Genomic DNA, 15,050 nt, shown 5'->3' with positions numbered 1-15,050 from the left:
TTATGGGTCAACATACTTTAGTTTGTCCAGATGGCTGAGTGCTTCGGAGAGCAGCTTCAGTCCTGATTCTCCTGGGTGATTGTAGCTCAGATCCAGCTCTCTCAGGTGTGAAGGGTTTGAACTCAGAGCTGAAGCCAGGGCAGCACAACCTTCTTCTGTCACCATACAGCCAGATAATCTGTGACAACAGTGAGTGTTCATGTTAGTGTACTTCATTTGTAGAGATGGGAACTGAAAATCAAATACTTGAGATCAGGAGTAGGATAACATTTTGATTCCTCTCATTGATTCATTTTGTGTGCATTTTAATGACTTTAAACCATTAACCCTCTGGGGTCTAAGGTGTTTTTGGGGTCCTTGAGATGTTCTGACATGCCCTGACATTTTTGCTTTTTTCAGTTGCTTATAAACATATTAATGGCAAAAAAAAAAATACACACTATTTAGCACAAACAGGGCTACCATGAAATGTGAGCAACAAGAATGTACATGTCTGCATTTTTGAGAGAATAATGTTTATGCGTGGTTATTGAACAAACTAAAAACTAAAGTTTCTGAAATAAGGCCATAAAACACATTCTAAATATGTGGCAATAAGACTTTTGTCTAAAAGATGTCATCGCCTAGTGTTTTTTCTTCAAAATGAAGTGAAAATCACCCTGCCTTATCATTCACATAACACAATACATTGATTTGAATTTTGCAAAGCACTTTCTGTTTGGAAAGGCCATATGCGGAGTGGGCGTCAACGGTCATGCATATATAGTGGTTCACACCTGAGGAGACAATGGGGCCCGCATACTTAATTAGCCATTCATTCAGGTGAGTCACTGAGCCACAAGAATGCAAGAGCAACAGTTGGAAGCATCTCAATTCTTTTTTATTTTTCCTCATATTGTGCTTGCAATTTGGCCTATAATATCCAAGGAAAACATGTCTAGTAATTGTGCAGTTAATTCTCATACTGTATTTTCAGTTTTGGAATATTTATGCTCTCCCCAAATTTGTCAATAATAAAACACAATAAAAGTTATTTAAAGAAAAGGCTTATATTTACCTTTTAATAGTTTGTTTACATCTACCTTGTAAATATATTTTTTTATTAAAAAGGTTACAATTACAACAACAATTCAAGTGTTATCTTTCTTTGTAAAAACTAAAGTATACATTTTATCATACATATTTCAAAGTTAAGGATTTGATTGATTATTTGATAACTTTATTTTTGACAAAACATATTATATTTAACATAAGCAAATATTGGCAAACAAAAGCTTATTTGAGGTGGCAGATATTTTACATTAAAAATGTATAATCTATCCAAAACTAATCAACGAAATGTTGTCTTTCATATGTCTGTAACATAGGTCTCTCATTTTTATTATAAGAAAGATAAATGTTAATTTGCAGTTTAAATCCAGGAAATTTGTTAATGAAAAAATTATTAAAAGTAAGATACAATTGATACAAAACGAAATTCGTTTTAAAGAAAGGATTTGTACTTTCTGTTTTGAGGTCTCTGTGAAAGTTTGAAAGTCTTTTAGTGATTTTTTTAGATCGCTCGCGTCCATAATGGAGAACTGTCACGTAATATTGTTTTTTCCTCATAAATGCGAACACGAAAAATAAAAGACAAAAGACTTTTAAGTAAAACTTACTCCGAAATTGTGTTCTCGGCGGAATTCGCTCTTCAAAATGCTGCCGTTCGCCGTCTGAGTTACAATCTTCCTCTGAGGAAAAGGTGCATTCTTCCTCGCCGTCCAGAATCATCTGAAGGGAGTCTTTATTACCGGAGAAGCGTGTCATACTCAAAACGCGATGAACTATCAGTAAGTCTGATGAAGAAACTTTTTATGGCATTGATCGGGGGGCGGGTGCGCTGCATACTAGATCATCTAACGATTTACATGTGAATCGCGCGGGGGGCGGGGCGGGGCGGGGCGGGGCGGGGCGGGGCGGCCGCAGCTGATTATAGAGATAATGAGGCAGAAGGAAAAACGGTACCTCTCCTTGCTTTCAAACGGATTACATGAGTTGAAAACATTTGTTTTTTATATAAATTACTTCATTTAAAAGAGGAGATTTCAAGCTTCATAAAGACATATCTCACGTGCCAGTGTGAGAAGTATTCGCTGAGTTATGATTCATTTTCGGACGCGTTTCAGAATGGACTACACGGACAGAGAGAAGGCAGAACTCGCTTCGTGTTTATTTTTCTTTATTTGGCGAAAAGCACAACACTTTGTTTTTATTGTGAGTGTACACAAAAATAATACACACTTAACAGGATAGATTGATGTATAACACAAGCATATAAGATAAAAATTAATATTTTTATTTTATTATTTTTTTGCACTCATACGGAAAAAAACTAGCCTATCGCGCCGGCGCGATAGCCGACCTCAGGGGGTTAAAGCGCTAGACCCGTATGTTGTTTTCTGTGCTGAACACACACCCAAAGCACGCTCAGAGAAAAAGTTATTCAATGGGATTTTAAACCATTCACATGCAAGAAGACTTGTGTGCTGTATTAAGACCTACAATTAATTTGCCTTGCCTAATTTCATAATGGCATCATCACATAACCACACTTGCGACACTGACATGCACGGACTCCTCAATGAAAATGTTATTTAATATAGACTACAAAACTAGGTGATCTATTCACAAATTGTCAAGACTGCTTGTTATAAATCATTTTTCATCATTCTGATAAGTATAGTTGTTGTTTGATCCATGGCGAAAACGGCATTGTTGTTCGTCATGATTTTCTTTTGTTTCCATAATTAGCACATTATTGTTATTATTGTTATTATTATTACAACAATTATATAGGCCTAATAACATTCTTTAGGTCAGAACACAGCATAATCAGTCATAGATGACAATAAAAACCAGCTTCATATGAAGACTTAAAAAAAAAAAAAAAAACTTTTAGCAAGAAATATTGATTCTTCTAATTTTTTTCATTATCACTAATGTATGGTCCACAAGAGAAACATTTAGTCATTAAGATAATTGATATACCATTATCAGTAAATGTTGAGGTAGATTCAGCACTCATCTGAGAGAATTGATGCACCGTGCAGCGTCAGATGCCAAAATTATGCCAGATATTCAAATTTTTCGAGTTCACTTTCGGCGAATAATTGATAATATTGCCCAACACTAATGCAACCATAATACTGCGAGTTATGCAAAGATCTAACTTTAAACTTTCACTTCAAAATACAAACTCTATTTTTACCCAACAAATGTGTCCACAAATGCCCTATTAACAAATAGAACATGTATATCCAATATAAGCGTGATGGTGTGCGTAGCAAAATTACGTCATTGCAGTGTGGGCGGTCATGCATGTTGCGTGCACAAGCCCCCATTTCGCGTAGCAGTGTGCTCTGCATTTTTTGTAACTTGGTGCATGGCTCCAAAATGCACAACTTTGAAGCGACTCTGGCTCTGCAAGTAAATTGCTTACATTTACAAAAATGGGCCTACAATAGCAGAAATTTGTCTTTTAATGAAAATAAAGGTCCACCGCTGCTTCCTGATGGTTTAGCGGACAATAACTCAGTCACCCCCTGTCAAGTATAAATGCCTAGTCTGTTTGGGGAGGTACGTGCACAGTCAGTGGAGGCTCGCAGTACTGAACCAAGCATAAACAAGGCTTGAGGGACAGACACAGCAGTGCAGATCGCACATCTCTCTATATACTCAAGTAAATGGGAGTGGGAATTTCCCGCATTATGAACATGGCACTTGCCGGAGTTATTAACATTGTAAGCAATACCCACAACCTTACACAAAATTGCAGGCCTTGTAGCCTATATACAGATAATTTAGTAAGCAGAAATCCGAAATTCACCTTAACATGTTTCTTCAAATTAGAGTAAGATGCAGATATCTCGATTGAATTGATGCTTGAAGAATGCACTTCCACAGCAGCCATTATTAACAGCATTTGGCACCATCTACTGCTATGGATAAAGTTTTCAATGCAAGATTTTATTTGACGGAAGTCACAAGACCGATTACTCTCTTCCTAGCCAATCATGTTGATGGATAAACATAAAATTTAAACAAGCATGTAACGACCACAAATGGAGGGAAAATAGCAGAGTAAAAGTACAGATACATCACTTAAAATGTACTCAAGTATAAGTACTACTTAAACTACTTTAAAAAGTACAATTTCTTAAAAAGCAGGCTGCTTAGGTCCCATACCCGTCTGTGGCTGCTGCACCACAAGGGTACTGGAGAACAGTGCTTCCCTGACAGACATCTGCAGAGAGGCAGGCTGGGCTACATCCAATATCTATGCGAAATTTTATAATCCAGAATTGATAGTTTCGTCTTAAGTGTTAGTGGGCACAAATAGGTAATTGTCAGTCAACCAGTTGGGTGTATCGCTTGCACTCAGCGCCTTTCCCCTCTCTGAGGTGATAATGTGCACTTTTTTGTCCATGTTTTTTGGTCCTATTCTCCAGCACTCATTGGTAGCTGAATTTGGCGGATGAATTCGCTACCAGGCCCATTAGTCATGGCATGCCCCTTTTCAGGTGAGCCTGTGTACTTGGGTTAAGTGCTCCAGATGTGCTGATTCCCTAACAGTAAACTCATTTGATGCATTTTCACTTTTTGGTTTCTCTGTTAGTAAACCCTGTCTTGGTAGAGCCTTACTCTGCCACCAGTCACTGTGGCTGTAGAGTTTCTCCCTACTCAGGCAGAACCCACCACAAAAACGTCTTCCATGTGAAGCACTTCCCACTAGGGAAGTCCATGTGATGTATTCTCCACATGTTAGCCTCCCTTCAGGCATGATGATATCTCTGAGGTGTTCTTTTTTCTGCATAAGAAAAATAACACTCTCCCCAGCGCAAACTTCTGGTCTGCACAGCTGGATGTTTTTATCTTTTATTCAAAAAAAAAAAAAAATCAAAGGGCTATTTTTAAGTACGGTCCTTTATCACACCCCTTGTGGTACAGGCTACGGCAAATTGAGGTGTTGGGAAGGTTACGACGTGGCCTGGGTGCACTTGTCATTAGGCAATTCAATGCAAATTCCACTCGTTCATTTTCATTGGCCTTTTCTGAAGTTTCAGAGGTGTTTAGAGCTCTCAAAGGCATCCCCTAATGCCACTAAATAAACACACCGTCTCGTTCCCTTCATCAGGAAACGGAGGTTACAATAGTAACCAAGATGTTAGTTGACATGTAGTTGCAAAGTAACCTATATTTAGTAGAATATCTAAAGTGGAACATTGAAATAAAGAGTAACATTTATTATTACAGTGAGGACTATGCAGTGTTTTGTTTAACATTTCATTATTTAATATTTGTATTTCTAAACTGAATGCTCAAGTTAGATGGATCTGCTTTTGTTCTTATTTTATTACTAACCTGTTATCAATAATTAATTACTTGAGAACTTTTTACTTGTGTAAGGTAGGTTAGTATTAGTTTTTTCTGTGGTATTAAAATTGGTACAGAGAATTGTTAAATTTCACTTGCATCTAACATTTTGGTATTTGGTATTGTATTTCCAGCAGAAAAAAAAGTTTCATTTCATTTAATAACGTTAGGCAGTTTTGATTTATATGCTGTTTAATGTTGATGATCGTGTTATTTTACATATGCATATGCCTACATACTGTATATCACTTGTTTTTGCATCTCCTTTGCATGTGTTTTGATCGGGAGATTCAGTACTCTTTCAGAAGATCCATAATAGCGTGTGTAAAAGCGAAAACAAGGAAATCTGGAAATTTCCATCAATGGAGGAAAAGAGTTAAGAATAAAGAAAAGCATCACACACAAAAACAAAAACATTTTTTCTTTTGTAAAAAAAAAAAAGGTTGTAACTGGATATAATAACTGTTAGCCTAACATGTGTTAGAAAAGTCAGTTAATAAATCACTGCATTTATTGGCTGAATAGTTGATTAATCATTCTAAAAGTCATTAGTCTATTATCAAAATACATACCTCAGTATATTGAGTACACAGTTTGGACTCTTCAGTCCAGCACAGAGCAGCTTCACTCCTGAATCCTGTAGGTCATTGCTACTCAGGTCCAGCTCTCTCAGGGAGGAGTTTGATGATTGTAGAGCTGAAGCCACATTTTCACAGCACTGATCAGTGAGATTACAGAAGACCAATCTAAACAGGGTAATGAGATACAATCTATTAGAGATGCACCATATAGATACAAACTAATGTTTGCGGGAACTGTATGCACTCATAGTCAGCATAGTATGGAAAGGCTTACATCTCACTGTGATGCTCACAGTTATCATGTAATAATAACAACATCACATGGATTAAATAATAAATAAGCAAATTTCAGATTAAGGAAAATGTATCTAATGTATTTAAATGTGTAAGACAAAATACATATATGTAATAATATGCTTTACATAATTTTAATAAATTATCTTAAATTTAAAAAATAATTAATCGCTAACAAGAATTGGTCAATACTGAAGCCACTTTTTTTTTAAACTCTTCATACAGTCTGCATTGACAACATAATTCTTGACCAAAATATATCTTCTATTTTATTTCATGATTACTGCTTTTTATATATTAGTATTTACATATATTTTCCATATACAACATTTTCTATATAATTCAATTTAATTATACTAAAGATACTGCAGATACTAAATTTGCCATCATTCTGTTTTTAATGTGTTTTTACAGTTTTCTTTCACAATCGCTAGGACACATTTATCAATACCTGGGTCGCTTTTTCCAAAACTCTTCAAACAGTGAGCACAACACCAGTATATGGGCCAGATTTACTAACAGCTTGTGTCAGCGCAAACCCTCTTTGGGTGTTAAAAAACTACTTTCAGGAATTACTAAATACACGCAGTGAAAAAATAGTGCTGAAAAGGTGAGGACAGTTGTTCTGCAGCTGACCTTGTTTCATATGCATTTGTAGGAATTTCCCTTTCAGATGCAAAATGTATGGGAGAAGAGTATTTAAATGAATCACTCAAGGTGATTTACTAAGGTTTGCGCTTTTCAATTTACTGGTCTTTGCAGCATTATTTACCGCCCCAAAAAAGCACGTCTTAACCCTTTAGAACCTGAAGCTAAAATAGGTGTTTTTCACATAATTTGATTTTTTTACTGTAAAATTCTAAAACAATGTGCTATCTTCATGTGCAAGGTGTCATCTTTTTCAGAAAAATATAAGCTTTCAACAAATTACAGTTATTGACCATTATTGTGTGTGGTGAGTTTGTAAATAGAATTTAAATAGACAAAATAAAAAAAAACGAGAATAAATTTACTGATTTTTATTTAGAAAAAAAAACAGAAAAAATCATGAACGAAAGACGAAAGAAGCTAACACTTTAAAGTTGAAAAATGAACTATAATAATTTTTTTATTGTATTTTTTTTACTTTTATATTTTATTATATAGTTTATTATAGTTTTATCATATTTTATTTTATAGTCTATTATATAGTTTTTTGTAACATTGAATTGCACAGTTTTCATTTAGGACACTTTTTTTCATACACGCACACATACAAATGCACGCACTCATAGGCACGCACACATACACATACACATGCACGCACTACATGCTTAGATACGTGAAAGAGTAACGGCCATACGCCTCCAAAATTTCATTAAAAATCATCCGAATCCCCTCTTCTGCTGTCTAACACTTCTTTCACCATTTGTTCGTTTCTTTTATTATTTTATGCAATCCAAAACACTCTAACCTGCCGTGCGTCGTATCTCTCTATTCAAATCCTTCCTTCCCGCGCTGCTGTCATTTGCAGACAGAAAGCATGACATTACCGTAATAAGCCGTATATTGGTGAAAAGCGCATGTTGTCTACTTTCAGGAACTATTTGAATTATTTTGATAGTGCAAACGGTTGAAGAGTTACAGTGACATGAATACAGCTTGGTTGGCTGTGTCGTCGATGACACATCCGGTTTTAAAGGGTTAAACCAGACGTTCATTTGTGCTGCTCCTGGTAGAAATAGTACAAGGCATCAGTTTACTGTCAGGGATTTTGTGTTGTATCGCCCATTCGCGTCCAGTGTAGACTGAAACATTTACACTTATAATTAGTTAAACTGAAACATTAAAAATATAAACAAATTTATATTTATTTATAAATTACCAAATTTTGTGTGACGACTAAGCCTGTTTTTGATTCACTTTAACCATTTTATTATCTCTGGTACTCTTGATTTTTACAAGCCATCCGTTCATTTTGTTTTTAGCTCAAATACAGTTCTGAATTAACAGGTGCTCACACCCCCCTAGGGTGCCCCACAGGTTGAAAACCCCTGCTGTAGCCCATGAAAAAAGTTACTTGAATAACCTATACTGCTATATAACTATACACAGCCAAGATGGCTGACACGCCTGAGCCCTCAGACAAGATGGCTGACCACGCCTGAGCCTGTTACTGAGAGAAAGTTTCCCAAGCCTGTTCCTGAGAGAGAATTTGCCGAGTCAGAGTCCAGTGAAGGCTCCAGCTCCTCCTGACCAGAGTCCAGTGAAGGCTCCAGCCCCTGACTAGAGTCCTGTGATGGCTCCTACCCCAGACCAGAGTCCTGTAATGGCTTCAGCCCCTGACCAGCCCCAGAGTTCAGCACAGAGCTCCACTCAGTGCACACTCCAGCCGCTGAGTTCGCTCCAACCCATGAGCCTGTTCCAGAGTCCTCCCCAGCCCAGAAAACTCTCAAGAAAATTTTGGGAGTAGGGGGGCCAGGGGGCTATACGTCCCCGGCCATAGTGGCCAAGCCTGGCTCCCATGGCAAGGCCACAAAGGCTGATCCTCCCTGGCCTCCTGAACTGTCAGATCCGCCCTGTCCCCCTAAACTGTCGGTACCGCCCTGTAGGCTCCCTGTCCCGTTAACCCACCCCTGTGAAGTCTTTGCGGTGTGAGGACACGCCTTCCATTGAGGGGGCATTCTGTCACTGTGTCTGTTTGTTTTGATTTCTGTTCATGTCTGTGTTTGGGTAATCTGTTAATTAGTTCAGTTCTGTTTTTCTCCGCCCCCTGCCTGTTTTTTTTTACATGGTTACTGGTTTAATTTGAGTTTCAGTTCAGGTGTGTCTCTTTAATTAGTCTCATTAGTTCCTCTTTTTGCTGTCTATTTAATCCTTGTGTTTCTTTCAGTTATTTGTCAGTTCTACGTTGCGTTTAGTTGGTTGTTCTGTTCATGTTCCTGTGATTCTGTTTTGTGAAGTTTGTTTTTGAATAAAGCTGCTGCACTTAGATTCTGTTTCATCTCTGCTGCAACCACCTTGTAACATATACAATATTAGCCTGCATGGCACATATATTGTTATATCTTATCTCAAAGATTATCATAGACTAATATGAGCCATAATTTTATTACTTAATAATAATAAGGGAGGAGTTTACTCAAAATGGTAGTATAATTGCCCAGGCTAACCAAAAGCAGCAAATATATCATGAGTATTATGCAGTGTCCTCTGGTCTGATCCAAGTCTCTGTCAGGGACAATAGGCTGAGATATGAATGACTAGAATTAGATGTAATGAAATCAGCTTTGTTTACAGTGGACTGGCAATTCCAGAGGACACTGCAACACCTGTTGCCCTCTCCACTCTCTGACCGGATGGGGTGGAGGTACTGGTCTTCTCATCTCAAACGATTGAAAATGTTATCCTTTATCAACTCAATTACCATCACTAGGCCTATTAAAATCTATGTTGTTGTTGTTTATCGTCCACCAGGTCAACTTGGCAGTTTCTTGGAAGAGATTGATGTGCTACTCTCATCCTTCCTTGAGGATGGTACTCCTCTCGTAGTTCTTGCAGACTTCAACATCCACCTAGAAAAGCCTCAGGCTGCTGATTTCCACACTCTGCTTGCCTCATTCGACCTCAAACGAGTATCTACTGCGGCTACTCACAAATCAGGTAACCAACTAGACCATATTTACATGCACTACTGCTCCACTGACCATACACTGGTCCCTCCACTGCACACCTCTGATCACTTCCTCCTCACTCTCAACCTCAACCTGCCTCAGAACACAACTCCTTCACTCTCACCCTCTCGCCTATCCTCATTGGTCTCATCCACACTTCCTCCGCCTGATCAGCTCTCAACATTAGATACTTATAGTGCAACTGATACTCTTTTCTCCACCTTAACATCCTGCTTGGAAAACTTCTACCCCCTTTCCTCCAGGCCAGCCCGCGCCACCCCCTCTGCCCCCTGGTTATCTGATGTTCTCCGCGAACAACGTTCGAAACTCAGGGGTGCAGAGAGGAAGTGGTGCAAATCGAAATATCCTACTGACCTTGTTCTTTATCAATCCCTCCTCTCTTCCTTCTCTGCTAATATCTCTACTGCTAAAATGACTTACTATCACAACAAAATTAACAATTCTTCTGACTCTCGCATGCTTTTCAAAACATTCTCCTCTCTTCTCAACCCTCCTCCTCCTCCTTCATCAACCCTAACAGGGGACGATTTTGCCACATTCTTCATAAATAAAACAACCACCATCAGCGGCAAGTTTACCAAACCACAAACAGACACACACCAGCTAACTTACCAGCTAACACACACATTCTACCCTTCTTCTCTCTGCTTTCAGAGGAAGAAGTCTCCACCCTCCTCCTTTCCAATCACCCTACTACCTGTTCGCTTGATCCTATTCCCACTAATCTGCTTCAAGCCATTTCTTTCTTAGTTGTGCCCGCACTCACGCACATCATAAACACCTCTCTTCACACGGGTACTTTTCCCACAGCATTAAAGCAGGCTCAGGTAACCCCACTGATTAAGAAACCCACTCTAAATCTAGCACATCTGTAAAATTACAGACCGGTATCCTTTCTTCCATTTGTCGCTAAGACACTTGAACGAGTTCTTTTCAACTAGATCTATTCCTTTCTTACACAGGACAACCTCCTGGAAAACAACCAGTCTGGTTTCAAAAGCGGACACTCAACTGAGACGGTCCTGCTCTATGATGTCTTTCACAATTTAGCCCTTGGACCTGTATACCAGGTCTCGGTACCTATCCCTAGTTAATTTCTCAAAATTACAAACATGCACATACATGTTGCTCACATATTATTGTAGCAGTGCTGAATATGGTGTAATCAGACTTTATCCATTCAAATGTTCATAAGCAACTTAAAAACTGCACAAATGTCTCAAAACATCTCCAGGGCATATACACGAAAACCCATTTCTCAATGCAAACATTTGTCCTAAATGAATAGGGTTGGGAATCAAAAATCGAATACTTGAGGTCAGGAATCGGATACTTGTTATAAAAGTAAAATTTTGATTCCTCTTATCGATTCTTTTGTGAGCATTTCAATATGACTTTAAACAACTGTTTTCTGTGCTGCACACACATCCCAAGCGCACTCACAGAAAAAGTGATTTTTAACCATTAAACCGCGAGAAGACCCGCGCACTGTTTTCTGTGCTGGGCACATATATAAAGCGCACTCACAGAAAATGTGATTTTATGTACTGTACACACATCCAAAACATGCGCACAGAAAAAAAATATTTTAATGTGATTTTAAAACATTCAAGAGCTGTTCTCAGTGCTTCAGGTATGTGTAACTATATTGGGCAACTCTTAAAGTGACAGCAACTACCATCAATAACACTAATCAAACAAAGAAAATTCAATTGTTCTTGACTGAAAAACTTTTGTAACTATATTTGTAATGTATATTTTATTTATAAAGTGCAGTGTTATTTTACATTTGATTACAGTTTCTGTACTTGAATATTTGAAAATCTTTAAACTGTATATTTCAATCGTATCTTTGTTCAATTGTATTTATTTGCTGCGATTGCTAATTTTTTATTTGTTCTTTTTTAATTAATGAGTGTTTACTTGTCTTTAATAATGCTTGAAATTTATATTAGTTAGGATAGTTGTTTTTCTATGGTATTTCAAAAACCACAGGCAAACGTTCCTTGAGTAAGTGTTCTTTAGCCTGTTGATTTTTGTTCATGATATTCAGCTACAATTAAATGTTTTGCAATAAGACTACTGTTTTAAAGTTTTATCTAAGTTTTTTTTTTTTTTACCTTATTGAAATTGAAATTAGGAATCATTAAGAATCGGAATGCATAAGCAGAATCGAAATTGGAATCGTTCAAATTCAAACAAAGGTAAAACTGAAGATTATACCAGCACTAGAACCAACAAACGCAATGGTTAATTAATAATACATATATTTCCCTTTGAGCTAATTGCTACACAATGTGAAACTCAAACCTCAGTATGTTGAGTTGACAGCTTGGACTCTTCAGTCCAGTAGAGAGCAGGTTCACTCCAGAATCCCGAAGGTCATTGTTACTCAGGTCCAGCTCTCTCAGGGAGGAGTTTGATGACTGTAGGACTGAAGCCACAACTTCACAGTACTGATCAGTGAGATTACATTGTGCCAATCTGAAAAAATTGAGGACTCTGGTTAAAGAGGTATACTGGTGTGCTGATATCCCCACCAAATTGCAAGATTTCCTTGATTAACCAATTTTTAGCATACAGATAAAGATGATTTTTCCCTCTCTGGTCTTTACAGCAGAAGGATCCAACAATTAAAATAATTACAGTATGTGACATTTTATGAATATTATGTCACATATTATGTGCAAGCTTCAAAAAAACTTTCGTTAATTTAAAACTTTATTGTAAAAGGTCTTTTTAGATGAATTCTGTTATTACATGTTTTTAATAGACGTTTAATATCAGAAACTTAATATCAGAAACTGGTAATTGGCTGTGATTTTTTTTGTGATGTATTAATCAATAATTGGTTTGAAAATGAAAACAACACTTAACTACAGTCATTTGTGTTTTATGACCGTGAACAAAATTCCAGAAAACATTTATCAAACCTTCATTACAAATTTTGTTAAACGTAACTATGTTCATATTGTAATATCATTAGATCATCACACTCACAGGGCTTTTCGGCAGTTCCTCACAGCAGGTAACAGTCTCTTTTGACCTTCTTTTGATTTGAATGCATAATTTTTAAGGTCAAATTCATCCATCACCTCCTCTGACATCAGGATCATGTTTACCAAAGTTGAACATTGTGCAAGAGAAAGGTTTTTGTTTTTTGTTTCAGATTTGAAAAACGACTGCATTTTTTCAACAACAGAATTTTTCTTCATCTCAATCAAGCAGTATGACAGATTCATCCATCTTTCAGGACTGATATTGTTTTTTTGACCTCGTTTGAGGTTTTGGATTATTTTCTTGATGCTCTCTGGGTTGTTCTCTGTGTGAATCAGGAGATCCTGTAAGAGTCTCTGATTGGACTCCAGCGAGATGCCATGAAGGAATCGAAGGAAAAGATCCAGGTGTCCGTTTTTACTTGTCAAGGCTTTATTGATTGCTCCTTTAAGAAACACATCCAGTGGAACATTCCCAGACTGAGTTCTGGACTTTCCTGTAAGGAATATTTTCAGAACTTCATTGTTTTTGTGTAAATAGCAGAAAAACACATACAGTGCAGCAAAAAACTCCTGAAAGCTGAGATGTACAAAGCTGTAAACCTTCCTGTGATAAATCACAGATTCCTCCCTAAAGATCTCAGTGCAAATCCCAGAATACACTGAGACGTCCATGACGTCTATGCCACTCTCAATCAGGTCCTCCTCATAGAACATCACATTGCCCTTCATCAGCTGATTGAAAGCCAGTTCAGCAAGTTTCACAATCACTTCTCTGTTGGACTGCAGGAGCTTCTCTGGATCTCTCTCTTCATACTTCTGGTTCCTCATACTAGTCTGAATGAGGAGGAAGTGTATGTACATTTCAGTCAGAGTCTGAGGGATTTCTGCACTGAGATCTTGTTTCAGGATGTTTTGAAGCACAGTGGCTGAGATCCAGCAGAAGACGGGTATGCGACACATGATGTGGAGGCTTCTTGCTCTTCTGATGTGTGAGATGATTCTGCTGGCTTGATGCTCATCACTGATTCTCTTGCTGAAATATTCCTCCTTCTGAGGGTCATTGAATCCCCGAATTTCTGTCACAAGGTTGATGTATTTGGAGGGGATCTGATTGGCTGCTGCTGGTCTGGTGGTGATCCAGATGAGAGCAGAGGGAAGCAGATCTCCTTTCATGAGGTTTGACATCAACACACCCACTGATGAAGTCTCAGTCACATCAGAAACTTTCTCACTGTCTGAAAACATCAGTGTAATTCTGCTTTCATCCAGACCATCAAAGATGAACACAACTTTACATTCATCATAAATCTTTGGGTCCAGATCTTGAAGTTCAGGATGAAAGTCCAGCAGAAGTCTGTGAAGACTGTACTGATGATCTTTAATCAAGTTCAGCTCTCTAAATGGAAGAACAAACATGAAATCTACACCCTGATTGGCTGTTCCCTCGGCCCAGTCCAGAATGAACTTCTGCACAGAGACGGTTTTTCCAATTCCAGCGATGCCTTTGGTAAGAACAGTCTTGATTTTGTCCTTCTTCTCTCTTCTCTTCTCCTCATATCCTAGTTCAGGTGAAGGATCAAAGATGTCATTGCAGTTGATTGGAGTGTCTTGGAGTGTCTTGTAACTTTTCTCCATCTGTAGCACCTCATGTTCTTCATTCACCCCTTCACTCTCTCCCTCTATGATGTACAGCTGTGTGTAAATCCTATTCAGGAGGGTCTGATTCTCTTGTAGTTTGAATCCCTCAAATAAGCTCTCATACTTGTTCTTCATGCTGGTTTTGTGCTGGTCTTTGACTCTCTGCAGATCATCATGCACTGGCTGGTGAGAATCGAGCTGCAGGGCTGCTTCTGTGTCATGATGACTGATGTGTTTCTGACAGGAGGAGGATGTGCTGGTCTGACAGGACACATCTCTGATCTGGTCAGCTCTCACACCACTGAAAACACATTAAGACGAACAGAGAGACAAAAACAAACAGAAAATAATAGAGACATGTATTATATATTTAATATGAAATTTCTGATTTGAAATCATACCACATTCTAGAAAGAAGTGTTTATTAATAATGAGTCTCCTTTTAAATATAA

At 37.8% G+C, this 15,050-nt stretch overlaps 1 protein-coding gene across 1 annotated transcript; it reads right to left on the bottom strand.

The window, feature by feature from the left end:
- LOC311305022 (protein NLRC3-like) lies at positions 1 to 15,004 on the bottom strand (the record flags this gene model as incomplete). Its single annotated transcript, XM_084432458.1, has 5 exons — positions 1 to 178; positions 5,985 to 6,158; positions 12,272 to 12,445; positions 12,962 to 14,899; positions 15,000 to 15,004. The coding sequence occupies 5 exons, from the start codon at positions 15,002 to 15,004 to the stop codon at positions 1 to 3; spliced, it is 2,469 nt and encodes an 822-aa protein (XP_084288584.1).
- Positions 15,005 to 15,050: the final 46 nt, after the last annotated feature.

This window comes from Rutilus rutilus (assembly GCF_951802725.1).
Source record: "Rutilus rutilus genome assembly, chromosome: 1".
NCBI lineage: Eukaryota > Metazoa > Chordata > Actinopteri > Cypriniformes > Leuciscidae > Rutilus > Rutilus rutilus.
Note: the sequence above shows the minus strand (reverse complement) of the source record. Positions and strands in the feature narration are given on the sequence as shown.